Source organism: Myotis myotis, unplaced genomic scaffold (genome assembly GCF_014108235.1).
Source record: "Myotis myotis isolate mMyoMyo1 unplaced genomic scaffold, mMyoMyo1.p scaffold_m19_p_2, whole genome shotgun sequence".
Taxonomy (NCBI): domain Eukaryota; kingdom Metazoa; phylum Chordata; class Mammalia; order Chiroptera; family Vespertilionidae; genus Myotis; species Myotis myotis.
The window spans coordinates 18,099,524-18,115,932 of record NW_023416324.1 but is presented as its reverse complement, the minus strand read 5'-3'; the positions used below and the strand labels follow the sequence as shown (position 1 = coordinate 18,115,932).

The 16,409-nt window shown below is 58.2% G+C and overlaps 1 protein-coding gene across 1 annotated transcript; it reads left to right on the top strand.

The window, feature by feature from the left end:
- The first annotated feature begins 1,209 nt into the window (after positions 1-1,209).
- Positions 1,210-11,630, top strand: MATN1 (matrilin 1). The gene is made up of 8 exons (XM_036352811.1): positions 1,210-2,289; positions 3,981-4,327; positions 6,648-6,870; positions 7,676-7,801; positions 8,435-8,851; positions 9,438-9,590; positions 10,443-10,523; positions 11,141-11,630. Exons 1-8 carry the CDS (start codon positions 2,196-2,198, stop codon positions 11,188-11,190), a joined length of 1,491 nt encoding a protein of 496 aa, XP_036208704.1. The 5' UTR covers positions 1,210-2,195; the 3' UTR covers positions 11,191-11,630.
- Positions 11,631-16,409: the final 4,779 nt, after the last annotated feature.

The window sequence follows — 16,409 nt, the reverse complement described above, 5'->3', positions numbered from 1 at the left end:
AACCAGCAGCACCCCAGTTTTAGAAATGGGGGAGGGCTAAGAATTATATGAATAAATGAAACTTACATGGAAATGCTTTTAACTTCCTCGTTCTCTTAAACTGGGGCAAAGGGGACTGAGACCTAGTTCCAGGCTTGATTCTGCCTCTAACTGGCTGGGTGGCTTCAGGCAAGTCATGGACCTCTCTGGGCCTCAGTTTCCTCATCTGACAAATGGGCTAATATACTCGGATCTGCTGGCATCGAAGGTTTGCTGGGAGAACAAAGAAGTACAGTGACAGCGTGAGCGACTGTACCATTATTGATGAAGGCTGTGAGAATGTCGGCTGGGTCAGCTGTGCCCGGCAATCATTTTAAGGATAATGTTTGTACCTTTCCTTTTATTAAGGTACAACTTACATAGAGTGAAGTGCACAGGTCTTAAGTGTTAATGATTCTACCCCCTGGGAAGATAATACTTCTTTGGCCCCCATCTCCAGTTCTGTCCTCTCATTGCCTCCTTCCATGGTCCCGGGAGGCGGGCAGGCCAAGTACTGCCATTCCCACTGCATGATAAGAAGCCAAGGCTCAGAGAGGTTAAGTCAGCAGCTCCAGGGCACACAGCTGGTCAACAGCAGAGGTGGATTTGAAGCTGGGTCTCTCAGGGGGCCAAGCCCATGCTCTTTTCACTTTACCCCATCGACCACTGGCCCTAGATGCAATGGTAGGGACCATTCCTAATTATGTTCCTTTATTTTTAAAAATTTTTATTGATTTTTAGAGAGAGAGAGAAAGGGAGAGGGAGAGAGAGAGAGAGAGAATCATCGATGTGAGAATGAAACATTGATTGGCTGCTTCCTGCATGCACCCCAACTAGGGATTGAACCTGCAACCCAGGCATGTGTTCTGACTGAGAATCAACGGGTGACCTCTCAGGGCATGGGACGACCAACCGACTGAGCCACACCGACCAGGGTTATGTTCCTTTATTTACAAACCTTTATTTTTGCCTCCTCCATGCAGACCCTGGGCTGGGCCTGGATGCAGAAATGAATCAACCAGACTCTTACCTACTCATGGATGAGAGATAATGCACAGAAGCCCAGGGAGGGGGCTGAACGCAGATGAGCGGGGGTGGGAGGGTGGGGGGGTGGGGGGGAGGTGGGCATGGAGAAGGCACCTCCACCACACTACACCTGAGAAAGCAGGCAGCTGAGAACACCGGCCGGGCACTTCCCGGCAGTGATACTTCTCAGCTGTGTGACTTTAGACAAGTTGCTCGACCTCTCTGTTCTTCAGTTCCTCACCTGGGAAATGAGGGTATTAATAGTAGCTGCCTTACAGGATTGTCAAGAGAATGAAATGAGATCGTCCATATAACTCTGCTCCTCAAATCAACTCTAGGAGGTAGGCAGTGTTCGAATCCCGTTTCCAGACGAGGAATTGGAGGCACAGAGAGGTGAAGCAACTTGCCCAGGGTCACACAGGTAGTTTACCGCAAATCCAGCGCATCTGCCTCCAAGTCTGTGCCCTTGGCCATCTTTGCTGCCTGGCACCTACCAAGCACTCATGTACACGTGACTCCAATTATGATCTTGGAAGAGTCTGTTTGGCAGGGTGGGTGGGAGGAAGGACCGTCTGGGCAGATTGCCCTGCAAGTGCAAAGCCTTGGATGAGAGCTCGGAGAACCCAGGTGCAGCTGGAGAGCAGGCCTCATGTGGAGAGGCAAGGGGTAGCCGAGGCCGGAGAAGGGGGGTGTGTTTAATGAGAAAATTGGGGTTGAAATTGCAGGTGAGAGAAGAATTGGGGTGTGGGATAGGCCGCAGGGCAGGGCTGGGGTGTGAGGCCAAGGACTCAGGTCTCCCTGGCCTTGGAGTCGCAGCCGCAGGTCCGTGCAGGCTCCAGCCGCTGGAGGAGCGCCCTCCACCCACCTGAGATTTCCTGAGCTGCAGCTGCAGCTCTGGTTGCTTCTGGAGGCAAAGGAGGCCTTGTGGTTACGGGGGCCTCTCCAGCCCTATCCCAGCTTCCTCCCTGCCCTCTCTGGAGGGAGGGAAACACACCACACACACACAGCCCCTTTTAGCCGGGCCCCACCCCCCAAGGAGGCAAGGGGCAGGGCAGGGCCTCCTGGCTGGGAGGCTGGGCGGCAAGGTTGATAAGACCCAGAGCCTCCTGGCCTCCACAGCTGTGCTGGCTGCTGCCTGCGCTGCCAGGACCATGAGGGTCATCCCTGGTGCCGTCCTCGTGCCCTGCCTTCTGCTGCTGCTGCACCTGGCCCCACGCACACATGGCCTCGCCCCCCAACCCAGAGGTGAGGGGGCCTATGTGAGATGGGGGACATTGGACGACTGGCCGCTGACCAACAGCCTGGGGACTGGGCACTGAGATGGGCAGAGAGCAAATGGATCCAAGAGAGGAGAGGGCGGGAGGCAGGGTGGCCAGCGCGGAAGCAGACAGAGATGGTGACGCGCACAAGGGCCAGGGCTGGCATGACCCTCAGTCTGTCCTGTCGGGGCCATGAGTGGGCTTCTCCCTGGAGCCTTAGTATTTCCTGGGGTTTCTCAGGCCCCGGGCTGCCTGCAGGGCCCATTCACGCTGCAGGGACTGCTGTCTCTTGGGTTGCTGAGGTCAGAAGCTACGCAGAGAGCGCTGATGCCTGGGGCTGCACCGTGCCCAGGGTTGAGCGCATGGCTCTGTGAGAGGCGTGTACCTCTGGGGGTCAGGGGGGCTCCATTTCTGGTCACCAGCCCTTTCAGCGCATCCTGGATTGGGCTCCATGCATGCGGTACCCTTTCCGGAGTTTCAGCCGTGGCCCCGGAATCCTGGAATACCCAACTCTTCCGTTACAGATGGGGAAACTGAGGCTGCACAGGGGAGGACCTAAGACCACCCAGTGAGAGAGCCCCAGATCCTTCTGGGTCTTGATCCATTGCTCTATGCTGTGGCCATTTCCCTCTTCCTCCCTGCCTCAGTTTACCCCTTGTGCCATTAGCTAGAGGGGACCAGGGAGCAGCTGCAAGGTCATTTCTAAGGCCCCTGGGGGAACTCTGATGCCTGGGTAGGGGACTGGGGCTGGGAGCTGGGACCTGGGGCCGCCGAGAGCACGCTCGCATTCCCGTATTTGGGAGAAGCTGGGCGCAGTCTGGACTCCTTGTGGGTGGAGAGGGAACAGCCTTTGCCCTGAGCCCCGCTGGCTGCAGGCCCAGGCCAGTGACCTCATCAAGCGGTAGCCGTTCTCCCCACGGCAGAGGAAACAGAAGCTCCCAGAGCTGCCTCCCAGGGAGTCTGGACAGACATCTCTCCTTGGGGGGTGTGCCCTGGGGGCCCGCCTGGTCAGGCCGCCACGGCGGCTACTAGACATTTCTGCCCCTTCCCCTGCCCTTGGACACCAGCCAGCAGGCCGCGCCAGGGAGGGAAACTGGGTCCACTTGGTGATTTGCTCTGATGTTCAGATGAAAGAGCCCATGTTGACCGGCGCTGCGTTGGGCCTCAAGGCCGCGTCCACCCCGGAGGGCCCACCCTCGGCGCCCTGCGGCCCAGCTCGGAGAAACAGCTGCTCCTTGTTTATGGAGGCTCTCTGGGCACAAACCTGAGCAGCAGGTTTTAAAGGGCAGCCTGCCTTTGCTGCTCCCTGAACACCCACTGCAGGCCCAGCCCTGGGCTGGCACCCGATGTGCACTTCTGCTCATCCTCAGAGGATCCTGGAAGGACGGGATTATCAGCCCATTGTACAGATGAGGAAACTGAGGCTCAGAGAGGTGAAGTGAGTCACCCAAGGCCAGAATCCGAGCTTCTTTCCCAGGAGCTGAGCTGTGAGGCCGAGTGTCCACATGCTGGTCAAGGCTCAAGACAGCCTGGCTCCACGGCAGGCTACGCTGCCCGAGGCCTCTGGTCAGGGTCCAAGTAGCCCCTGATGCTCTGCCCCGTTGCCTGAGTGTCTCGTCCAGCCTTCTGATCTCTGCCCCTTGCTCTTTGCCACCTCCCTCCTCCTCCTCCTCCCAGGGCACCTCTGCCGGACCCGGCCCACGGACCTGGTGTTTGTTGTCGATAGCTCGCGCAGCGTAAGGCCCGTGGAGTTTGAGAAGGTGAAGGTGTTCCTGTCCCAGGTCATCGAGTCGCTAAATGTGGGGCCCAATGCCACCCGAGTGGGCGTGGTCAACTACGCCAGCTCCGTGAAGCAGGAGTTCCCGCTGCGGGCCCACCTGTCCAAGGCCGCGCTGCTTCAGGCCGTGCGCCGCATCCGGCCGCTGTCCACGGGCACCATGACTGGCCTGGCCATCCAGTTCGCCATCACCAAGGCCTTGAGTGATGCTGAGGGCGGTCGCGCCAAGTCCCCGGACATCAGCAAGGTACACGCCCCGTTCCCCCGCCCTGCTGGGGTCCCCCAGTTTGCAGGCTCCCACTGGGAGCTGAGAGCTTTGCCTGCGTACACTGGAATTCTCCCAGCACCCCTGCGAGGTGGCCATTTACAGGTGGGGAGCAGGCCCAACCAAGAGAAGTGGCAGAGCCGAACCCATCTTCCCCACCCTTCGGACCCCAGGGATGTATTTGATTATTTCTGTTTAGTTGACCTTGGCTTCCCAGGCAGTCTGGGCTCCTCGAAGGCAGGGTGAGGCAGTTCAGATGTTCACGTGACGGTCAAGGGCATGGGCATCACCACCAGCCTGTCTGGGTTCAAGTCCCTGCTCTACCACCCTGAGCGAGTTACTTCATCTCACGTGCCTCAGTTTCCTCACCTGTAAAATGGGAGTCACGTAACGCCTCCTCAAGGGGCTCCGAGGAGGACTAGACGAGTTTGTAAGCACAAAGTGCTCAGAACAGGCTTGGTACCTAATAAGCCCCGTTACACGCTAGCTAATGGTTTATTTAATACGCCTTCGAGGGCAGGGGCTCAGACACACAAGTCGCACAGTCAGCAAGGGCTCGGGGCGGAGCTGGGTGTTCCACAGACCTTGGAAATGGTGTGATTTTTTCCCAGGACTCAGCCCAGGGCCTGCGAGTCCAGTCCTCTCCCCGACTGGTCCTGCACAGGCTCCCGATCCTCCCCATCGCTGTCCTGTTGGACGGAAGACTTGCCCTTTACCTGCCCAGAGCCCTAGCCCAGGGAAGCATTCTTCCTCACCCGCTTCTGTACCCCACTCTCTGGCACGCAGTGCATGACTGAGACATGTCTCCATTTCATGGAGGAGGAAGCTGGGGCACAGGGAGCTTCAGCAGTTTGCCCAGCTCAAAAGTGGGAGAAGTGTTCCTAGACAGTAGCATAGAGCCCCAGCCATCACAGCCCTCCAAGAAATGATACCTCGGACAGCCTGCTGGTCTTATTTTGTGGGGGCCACTGACAAGTTCTGACATGAGGCTGATGGTCAAGGTGACTGGGAGGATGTGGTGGCCCGGGTGGTCCCAATGGAGAGAGGTGAAGGGGTGGGTGGTGACATCTGGAGTTGTCACGTCTCCGGAGCTAAGCGCTTCACCCCGGCTCAGGCCAGTGGCCTGGGGTGGGCACAGGAGGAGAGGTCCTCCATTTGTTGAGACAGACAGAGGTCAGGGAGCCGGCACCAGAATTAGATGTTCTGCCTGGAATTCACCTGTGGGAAGCCTTACAAGGTGGATGGAAAGTCCCAAAGCTGGATTGAAGGGGACTCAGGGAGACAGTGGAGTGGACCTCTGATGAAGGCCTGTGGCTGTGAATAGTCTCGGCTAGGTTTTCAGAGCCAGGAGCCCAGGCCTCCGGCCGGGAAGAGATTGTGCAAGCTCACTCCCCAAGGGACCCAGGGCAGTGATGCTACAAATCATAGTCCCCCTTCCTGGCTTCTGACCCTGAATCATCTCACCACAACCTCCTTTTGCAGACGAAGAAACAGAGGCTCGAAGGTGAGCTGTGACTTGTGGGGGAGCTGCAATTCTAACCCCTGTCCAAACCACTATATACAGGTCACAAGGCGGGGGTTGGGCACCCGGGCCAGGGGAGGGGACCCAGGAACCAGAAGCAGGTCCAGGTCAGAAGCTGAGAAGCAGCCAAGGGGGCTGGATGCCCAGTCCCAGCGTCTGGCAGAGCCGTGAGGACCCAGCTTCAGGGCAGGCTCTGGCAGGGGGAGATGGGGGCTGACATCCCTCATCTGGGCGCCAGGGTCCCCTCTGTCTCCCTTTCCAGGTGCAGAACAGAGGAGTCTTGTGGGAGGAGGGCAGACAGGCGTTTCCTCTGTGGAAAGGACACCTAGCATCTGGGAAGGGAGGGAGGAAAGGTGGTCTCCTTTCCTCTGATGGCATCTAGGTGGGAAGGGCCCCTCCTTCTGCCGCCCTCTGGTGGCCAAAAGGCAGAACGGCACGGTGTTGGGCACACTTGGACCCCCTGAGAGGCCCCAGTCTGGGCGGAGGGGGTGGTGGTGGGGGTGGGGAGACCTGGTCCCGACCGACCCCTGCCTGCCGGATGCAGGAGACATCAGACGGCCCAGTGGGACGGGAGAAACCTCAGCCTGGTCTTTCCGTAGAGGACACCTGTCTTGTCCTCTAGCCTCGTTCTCTTCCCGGGGCAGAACCCTGGCGGGCAGTGGATCCGCCTGCAACCAGCTAGGCTCGGTCTCCTCTCCCGCCAGCGGCCCGGCCCGGGGTGTGCTGCAGGGCCAAGCGCCCGGCCCGGCCTAGCGCCTCACAGCATCCCGCGTGTCGCAGGTGGTCATCGTGGTGACGGACGGGAGGCCCCAGGACAGCGTGCGGGACGTGTCTGCGCGAGCCCGGGCCAGCGGCGTCGAGCTTTTCGCCATTGGCGTGGGCCGCGTGGACAAGGCCACGCTGCGCCAGATCGCCAGCGAGCCGCAGGAGGAGCACGTGGACTACGTGGAGAGCTACAACGTCATCGAGAAGCTGGCCAAGAAGTTCCAGGAGGCCTTCTGCTGTGCGCAGGGCGGCGGGGCGGGCGGGGCGGGGGCTCTAGGGCGGGACTGAGATGGAGCCAGCATCGGGGGCGAGGCCAGGGCGGGGCGGAGGTGCGGATCTGGCAGAGGCCATCCAAGAACCCTTCTACGTGGCAGCTCCCGGTGGGGACCAGGGGGGCGGGAATCCGGTAAAGAGAGGCCCTAAAAAGCCTGTGCGTGATGGCGGCGGGGCTTGGGCGTCAGTGTTCCGCGATGCGGGAGGATGGGAGCGGCGTGGGCCCTGGGCGGGAGAAGGTTTAGTCCTTCTAAGAGGGGAGGTGGGGCTGTGCGCAGTCTTTGGGGCGTGACCCGTCCTAAGGGGCGGGGTCTCGAGCAGGATGGGCGGGGCCAGGGTGAGGTCCCCATTTGGAAAATGCGTTGGAGGAAAACCTGCATCTGATTGTGGGGATCCAATGGGATGACGCATGGAAGAGCGCCCAGTGGGCGGCATGTGACGGATGTCGGCTGAGCGTCCTGTCCGCGCTGCGTTCTCCGCTGCGTGAGCTCCTCTAGACACGCGGGATACAGCGGTGAACGAACCAGCAAAGCAAACCCTTGTCCCTGCGGCCTTTACCTTTTTAGCAGGAAGTGTTGGTTTTATAATCAGCGTCATCGCCTTCTTCAGGGATGTCAGCCCGGGTGCAGTGATTCCGGCCCTGGGCTGAGCTCTGGGGCCTGGATCCCACCCGGGAGGGGCCTCCGTTTCCCTGAGTGTGTGCGGGCCATCCTGGCTGAGATAGCCAGGCCCTGCGACTGTGAGATTCCGAGTCCCCTCTGTCCCCACAGTGGTGTCAGACCTGTGCGCCACGGGAGACCATGACTGTGAGCAGGTGTGCGTCAGCTCCCCGGGCTCCTACTCCTGCGCCTGCCGCGAGGGCTTCACCTTGAACAGTGACGGCAAGACCTGCAACGGTCAGTGGGCTGGGCCCGGGCAGCCCTGGGAGGGGGCTGAGGAAGGGACGGGTCTGGGCTACTTCTCAGTCGTCTGAGCCTTCCCACACCAATCCGCGAAGGTGATAGATTCCTTCTAGAACAGCGGTTCTCAACCTGTGGGTCGCGATCCCTTTGGGGGGTCAAACGACCCTTTCACTGGGGTCGCCTAAGACCATCGGAAAACACACATATAATTACATATTGTTTTTGTGATTAATCACTATGCTTTAATTATATTCAATTTGTAACCATGAAATTGGGGGTCACCACAACATGAGGAACTGTATTAAAGGGTCGCGGCATTAGGAAGGTTGAGAACCACTGTTCTAGGGTTTGATGTCACCGAAAATTCCTGCCTGATGTCCTCTTTCTGACACAATGGCTGGCGGTTTGGTGTGGTGGAAGGAGTTACACATCTTGAGTTCATCTCTTGGTGCTACGACCTCTGGGCTTTATGATGTTCCAGCTGTAAACGCTGGCTTTCTAGAGAGAGTTAGAGGGCAAGATGGGATGACCCTCAGCGCAGAGCTCGGTGTGTGTTGGGTGCCCGGCCAGCGGTCGGATGGACAACTGCCCTTAAGCTTCCTCTCCTCGCCTGTCCCCACTCCCCAGTCTGCAGTGGCGGCGGAGGCAGTTCGGCCATTGACCTGGTCTTCCTCATCGATGGGTCCAAGAGTGTGCGGCCAGAGAATTTCGAGCTGGTGAAGAAGTTCATCAACCAGATCGTGGACACGCTGGACGTGTCAGACAAGCTGGCCCAGGTGGGGCTGGTGCAGTACTCGAGCTCCGTGCGCCAGGAGTTCCCGCTGGGCCGCTACCACACCAAGAAGGACATCAAGGCAGCCGTGCGCAATATGTCCTACATGGAAAAGGGCACCATGACCGGGGCTGCCCTCAAGTACCTCATCGACAACTCCTTCACTGTGTCCAGTGGGGCCAGGCCCGGGGCCCAGAAGGTGGGCATCGTCTTCACCGATGGCCGGAGCCAGGACTACATCAATGATGCTGCCAAGAAGGCCAAGGACCTTGGTAGGTGCGCCCTCCCGGGCCCCGAACACCATGATGGCCAGGGGCACGTGGCACAACCCACCGGTAATTTGTCTCAGTGTCTATTCTGATGAGAGCCCCGAAGCCTGGTTCTATTTGAATGAGGACGGACTGGTGCATCCATGTCTTTCTGATACTGGGACAAAACTGAGGCCCCAGAAGAGTCAGTGGCTTGCTTCTGGTGGCCCTCTAGTGGGAGGGGGTTGGAACTGTTCCAGTTGAATGTTCCCAAGAACATACCGTAGCCGAAAGGCAGCCCACTTGGGGACACACCTGAGCCTTGTTTTATTGCCTATTAAGTGAGGATAGTAATAACCACCAGAGGATGGTTATGAGAGTTACATGAGGTTACAAAGCCCCCAGGGCAGGGAGTCAGCACAGGCCTGGCGTATAGTAGAATCTCAGTAAATGTTTATTTCCTCAATGTCTTTGTCCCAGGCATCGTGCCTGCACTTCCAGCAGCTGCCACAAGGAGGTGTCTGGAGTTGATTTCCTAGGCATCCTCCAAGAGGCTCAGGCTGGGCTGCTGGCCCCACCTCCAGCCTTACTTGTCCTGTCCCTCTTGCAGGCTTTAAGATGTTTGCCGTGGGCGTGGGCAACGCCGTGGAGGACGAGCTGAGGGAGATCGCCTCGGAGCCCGTGGCAGAGCACTACTTCTACACGGCGGACTTCAAGACCATCAACCAGATTGGCATGAAGCTGCAGAAGAAGATCTGTGTGGGTGAGTGAGGCCAGCGCTGGCATGGAGGGGAGGGGCAGGTGGGCTCTGGGGTGGGCATGGAGCCACCCTGGAACTGGGTGTGGGTGGGGGAAAGCAGGAGCTGGGGTGGCACCAAGAACTGGCAGAACCAGGAGGTGGGCTGGACAGTCTAACTCTTCCTACCAGCAAACATGCTTATTGAAGGCTCATCACATGAGTGACACTGTTCTCAGTGCTCTCCAGATATTAAATCGTTCAATCCTATTCGGGAGGAATATTTTTACGCCCACTTTATTGATAGGAAAACCAAGGCCAGAGGGATCGAACAATTGTTAATAACTGGAGGAGCCGGGGTTTGAATCCTGCCACCTCCCCTGACCCTGCCTGGTGACCTTGCCAGCTGTTCCCCAGGGGCAGAGTGTGGACCCCAGGGCCAGAAGTGCCTGCGTTTGCATCTTTGCTCTGACACTGACTACCTGATGACCATGGACAAGCTGTTTCACTTCTCAGGTTCCTCATTTGTACATGAGGTTCATGATTTTAAACACAAAGGATTGGGGTGAGGAGTCACCACGATGACATAAAGGCCCCTGACAGCATTGTCCTGCACACAGTAGGTGCTCAGCGCAGTGGTGCTGTTATTGGAGTTCTTTATCAGGGTTCTGGGGGGTCAGGAAGACATGCAGGGGTCGCCCTCCATCACTCCTGGGGGCTCTGTCTCAGGAATTCTGTGTATCTCTGCCCCCTCAGATGTCCTGGGCCACACATTCCCCCAAGACTCCCTAGTCCTGGCCCTGGGCAGTGACTACCCCACCTCCCTGCCTGGAACCCCCTCTCACCCCCTTGTCTTTCTCTACTTCCTGTCCATTCCAGAGGAAGATCCATGCGAATGTGAGTCCATTGTGAAGTTCCAGGCCAAAGTGGAGGGGCTGCTGCAGGCCTTGACCAGGAAACATATCCTTCCCAGAGGCTGATGCAGGGAAGGGGAGGGGCGGGGACAGGAGGCGGGGCAGGGGCCAGGCACGGTGGGGAGGGGAGCTGTGGTGGGGTTGGGGCAAGCTCCTCCTTGCCTGCTCCCTGCTGAAGGCAGGCTCAATTTTGGCCAGATGGGCTGACCCCAGCTTTGATACTGACCCTATCAGACGCAGAGGGTCCTAGAGGGTAGACAGAGAAACTGAGGCAGAGGTCAGGATCTAGAGACGGACACACACGGAGTCCTGGGCACACTCAGGAAAACACAGTGCCCGAGGACACCCACTCCTCAGGCTCTGGGTGACGTGACCAACACCAGCTCCCACTCAGATGGGCTGGGCCTCGAGCAGCTCCCCTGGCTGGTTCAGGCCTCAGTGGGGGACCAGCAGGCCTCAGCCTGCAGCTGGACATGCGGGGCTTATGGTTCTGGCTTGTTTGGAAAGCACCATTCTGAGGCCAGTGGATGATAAATTTCGGGGGGTGAGAGAAAGTGCTGGAAGAGGGGGACTCTGCAGGAACAGGAAGTGGGGGTCCGGAGTTCGGGTCCCATGTGACTGCCCCACGCTGGTCCCCGTGCACCTCTCCTTGACTCCGCCCACTGGAAGCTGTGAGTAAGCGGCTGGCCGTCATGGAGAACAGGATCGTCTAAGGCCGCTTGTCCCTGCTGCGGCTTCTCCATCTCCCCGCCCCACTCGGCCCACAGAGTCCGGGCGTGTCCCCTAGAACCCCGAGTGTAGTCTAGCTTTGTCACTTAGCGAGGGGGGTTTGGGAGGGGCAGGCGCCTGGGATGGCAGCAGGCCTCTCCCTCGGCCCCAGCCTCGGAGCCCTGCCAGGGGGGGTGTGTGTGAGTGGGAGTGCTGGGAGCGCAGGAGTTTGGGGCGTGTGTGTGTGTGTGTGTGTGTGTGTGTGTGTCTGGGGGCAATGCATGAGTGAGAACACAAGGGCAAGTGTAACTGGGACTGCGTTTGCATTTTTTAACCAAAAGCTTAATATATTCCTGTTGTTAGTTATCCCTCCCTGACTGTGAGTGCTGTGAATCTCTTCTGACATCTCCATTCTTTTCTGAAAAACAATTAAATGTGATTTAACTTAAGGGCCAAGTGGGCCAGAGGCAGTGTGGTTATTTGGGGAGCAGGAGGAAGGGTGGCTGGTGATGGGGTGATGGCAGATGGTGACAGAGGTGGTAACAGTGATGACAGCGACTGCTCTAAACCTGTAACCCGCTCATATTTGTCTTGCCTTTTCAGTGACACTTTCATTTCCATGATCTCATTTCATCCCTCGGTAACTCTACCTAGGACAGACTCAAGTCATCCCATTTCACAGATGGGAAAGCTGAGTGTCTGGGAATGAAATGACTTGCTCAGCACTGGGTCTGTTGGAGAGACAGGACTTGCATCCAGGACTCCAGGACAGCAAAAGAAGGGCACAGAGAAGGGCAGTGGCTCCCCATCAAACTCCTTCATTCGTTCGTTCATTCATTGATTCATTCACTCATTCATTCATTCATGCAGACAAAAACACTTACAGAGCATAGACCCCATGTCAGACAGTGGGGAGATGTGGTCTATGAAATAGTCCCTGCTCTTAAGGGACTTACCACTGATGAGGGTGCTCTGTCACCCCCATATCGCTGGAGGAAGAGAGTGGGTTTGGGTTGTACATGAGGTGAGAGTGTGAGAGGTGAAGGGAAGGGTCCCAGCCTGAGCCTGGCTGGCCCAGGTGCCCCTGTGGCGTCCTCTCTCTTGGCTCCTGGAGCTTCAGAAGCTTCACCCTGACCCTCAGCACAGACGGCTGCACCCCCACCTCAGGGGCAGCACAAGGGAAAGCCTGTTGACTCCCAACACCCCCCAACCCCACCCGGGGTCTGCCGGTCTCCCCCAGGCCCCCCTGGGTCAGCGTCCCTCTGACAATTCAACTCCTCGCCTCCCAGAGGGAGCTGAGCTGATTTTCTGAACTCATTCTTGTTTAATGGAGCGTTTTAGTGCTGCTACCAGATTCACAGGAAGCTCAGAGCATCCTGGAGGCCTTCCTTAGAGGCAGTTCAGGAGGCAGAATAACCCCCAGCAACACCCAGGAGCCATGTCACACAGCACCCCGCCTCACGGGGCCGCCAGCACCCCGCCTCACGGGGCCGCACCGCACCCCACCTCACGGGGCCGCACAGCACCCCACCTCCCGGGCTGCCCTGGGACAGGACCCCCACCACCACGCACACCTTTCGCTGAGCCCTTTCTCTGTGCCTGGCCCTGGGCTGGGGGTGTTCTGCTGTCCAAGGAGGCTCCTGTCACACCCTGTGGCAATTGCTCAGCCCACACTCCCCTTCATCCGAGGTTATTCCCCACCCCACCCCCACAGCACCTACCTCTGGGACCCAGCTGACTGGTCAATGGGTTTGACATGGGGATGCCAGCTACCTGGCCGCTGGCCCTGGAGCCGGGAGGCCTATATCTTCTTCCAGGCGCATAGAGACTGGGCGACCATCCTTAGGAAAGAGAAAAGCAGCATTTGCTGGTGGCTGATAGCTCTCCAGTCCAGGGGTGTTGCAGTCTGCTGCTGGGTAACCAACCGCCCCCAAACCCGGTGGCTCAAAGCAATCCTCTGCTATTGTCGCGGGTCTGTGGGTTGGCTGGGCCCAGCGCGCCCAACATTGGCAATTGTTTGGGTCTCAGCCAGGTGGGAGCCTCCAGCATGGCCCACTCAGGTGACTGTGGCTTTCAGAGAGCTGGCTACAAGGCCTCTCTCTCTCTCTCTCTCTCTCTCTCTCTCTCTCTCTCTCTCTCTCAAATCAACAAATAGAAATTAAGAAAAGATAAATGGGGCTCATGTTTTCCCACAAGCACTTGGATGGGGTGTGAGGCAGGCTGTGCAGAGGCCTCGGCTGGGGTGGGCAGGGTCCCCCATCCATGTCACAGCTGAGGAAGGTGCGGTGACTGTGAGGCTGGCCCTGCGGGGTCCTGCGCAGGATGGCCGGCCGCTGTTGGGGTGGAGCGGCGAGTCCCTGACTGGGACCAAGTCCTTATTGGCAGGGAGAGCTGAGAAACTGAAGGGGGCCGAGGCCCTGGTGAGTCCTGCCAGGGACCCTCTGCATTAGCAGCAGTGTCGCCCATCCCAGGCTGGGGCTGCCCGGGTAGGTGAGGAGCCGGATTCCTAGGTTTACCTAACGCTGAGGCCTTTCTCAACCACAGCAGGAACCCTGCATTGCTGCCTGTGACCATGAACGTCCAGCCCCGTGCACACAGTAGGTGCTCAGCAGATCCCAGTGGCCTCTCTCTTCCCCCTCCTCCCGGCAGTGATCAGGCTCACAGCTCAGCAGAGGGTGCACCAGGTCCTGGAGGAGCCTGGAGCTGCACCCAGGTGCCCGAGGGCAGAGGGGCAGGGTTGAACCCCAAAGGGGGGCATGTAGGGGCCGGGCAGGGAGTTAGGGCCCCACCCAGCAAGTGGGAGCCAGGGAGGGGCCCACGGAACATAGGCTGCCAGAGGCCATAGCCCAGAAGCTTAGAACTGGTGGACCAGGGGCTGCTGCTGTGTCCCCTGACCTGTCAGGCCTAGCTCAGTCCCCAGTCCAGGCTGAGCTGAGGGGGGTGGGACCTTGGTTCCTGGGGCTGAGCCTCAGGATGGTCCATGAGAGCAACAAATGGAGAGGGCCAGGGCCCAGGATTGCCATATGGTGAGGGGAGGGCTGCTCCAGCGGGAGAGTGCACGGCAGCTGGTGGGAGAAGCAGCGAAAACAGCCATCTGGGGATTTGACCCCAGGCACCTTGGGCCAGACGGGCGAGTTAGGGCTCCTGGTCAAAGTGACAGGAAGTTCACACCAACCAGCTCAGGCACAGAACGGGGCTGATGGGACCCCATGAAGGTGCTAGAGGAGGTGCTGGAGGAGGTGCTGGGCTCAGCAGTGTCGTCAGGCCTCGGTCTCCCTGTCCTCTTGCCTCTGGTCTCCACCAGGACCTCACACCAGGCTGAGTGTGGGTCCCCCAGCCCCACACTCAGCCCACCAGCTCCGAGTTCACAGAATTCAGCCTCCTGGGTCAGCGGGTCCTGTGCCCGTCCGGGCTGGGATCAGGGCACAAGACCCCGAGGACTGAGAAGGCTCAGCAGCGGTTCCTCAAGGAGGAGGAGGGGTTGTTATCAGATGCCAGCGCCTGGGAGCTGGTGGACAGGACCCACAGGTGACCCCAAGGGTGGGGTCAGGGTCTGCTGGAAGCCCTGCCTGGACTAGACCCAGGATCCCCCTGGTCCCTGTGTCTGGGGCGGGGAGCCAGCTCTTCCAGGGTCGCGTTGCCAGGCTCTGAGGAAGGCGGAGCCCGCATCTGAGGGTCTTTCAGGCCCAGACTCCTGCGCTAACTCATCATAATTCTCCCCACAGCTACTCCGGGTCCCCCCGCAATCCGCCCTCTCCACCCCACCCCCTCGTCTCCCCGCTCAGCTGGATTAGCAGAAGGTCATGAGCAAATCCCAGCAGCAGGAGAGCCGGCATCTCCCCGGGGCAGCCGGTTTATTGCAGACGGTGCATGACTTTGTAACCAATAATTTTGTTGGTTTTTATTTCTTATTTTTAAAAATATAGATAAACAGGACTAGGCTCATTAGGATTTTTTCCTTTCCTTATGTGTTGGATAATAATGGGACCCCAAGAGTGTGGGGCACTCTTGGCCCCACAGTGAATTGGTTACCAGGTTTCAATAAGATTTTTGTCTTTGCAATTATAGTTCATTAATGGATTTACAAGCAAGGGAAGATGGCAAGGTCCACTAAGGGAATTGTTCTGCATTCTCCTCTTTTAATTACACGGTTTTCTCGTAGACTGGTGCTCTGTGAAAAATGGGGTGCAGGGGGAGTCCCAGCATGCCATCTGCTCCAGATGCAAATGCAATTAATAGGGAAGAGACAGGCGCTGCGGGAGGCCTCCTGCTGCCTGGGGCTGGGCCTGCCTCCTCTCAGAGCTGCTGCGGCTGGAGGCTCGGCCACCAGAGCTCAGGTGGGCATAGTGACATGGGACAGACCAGGTCTGCTCATGGGGACATGGCAACCTTTGAGTATTTGGGGCCAGAATCAGATTGAGGTCACCCGTTGTGTTACCATTTTTGGATCATCCTTTAGGTGCTAGGGAATAGACAGGTACCATTTCGAATTCAGACTCCTCAGCGATTCATTTGATAAGTTGGTTTCACAAAAGGGGAAGCCAAGGCTGCCAGGGGTGAGGTGTCACACAGCCAGCAAGGGGCAGGGCTAGGATTCGAACCCTGGGATCCTGGCTCTAAAGCCAGGCTTCTTTCCAGAACCTTGCCTCTCTGAGCGTCAGACATTCTGTTGAAAGGGATTCTAGCCCTTTTCCCACAGGTTGGGACGATAGCAGGTTCACCGGCCTTCCTGCCTGTTCTTTAATCCATTATGCACATTGGTCCCAGAGTGATGGCCCACGGTGAGCCTCTGTCCAGGTCACACCCCTGCCCGAGAACCTTCTCTGGCTCCTTACTGTCACGGAGATAAATTCATACTTAGCTGGACACCCTAGGTTGTATGGTCTGGCTATTGCCCTGTCCTGTTAGACCCCAAATTCCCTACTCTTCCCACTCACCCATTGCCGCCACCTGGGTGACCCAGTTCTCTGTCCGGGAAATGGTCTTCTGACACTGGAATAGATGATCCCAAGGACTTCCTTGGACCTAGGAGTTAAACGATCTTTCTTAGTGGGGCTGGAGTCGCAGGCCTGAGCTGCTATGGAGGAATCTGACCACACGATGGCACCATTGGCCCAGGAATGGGGTGGCTGAGCCCAGCTGGGGGATGGGGTTCAGCCATTGTCACTGAGCTGGGTTAATTTCCTTCCCTTGCAGCTCCTAATCTAATCCCTTAAATTGTCCC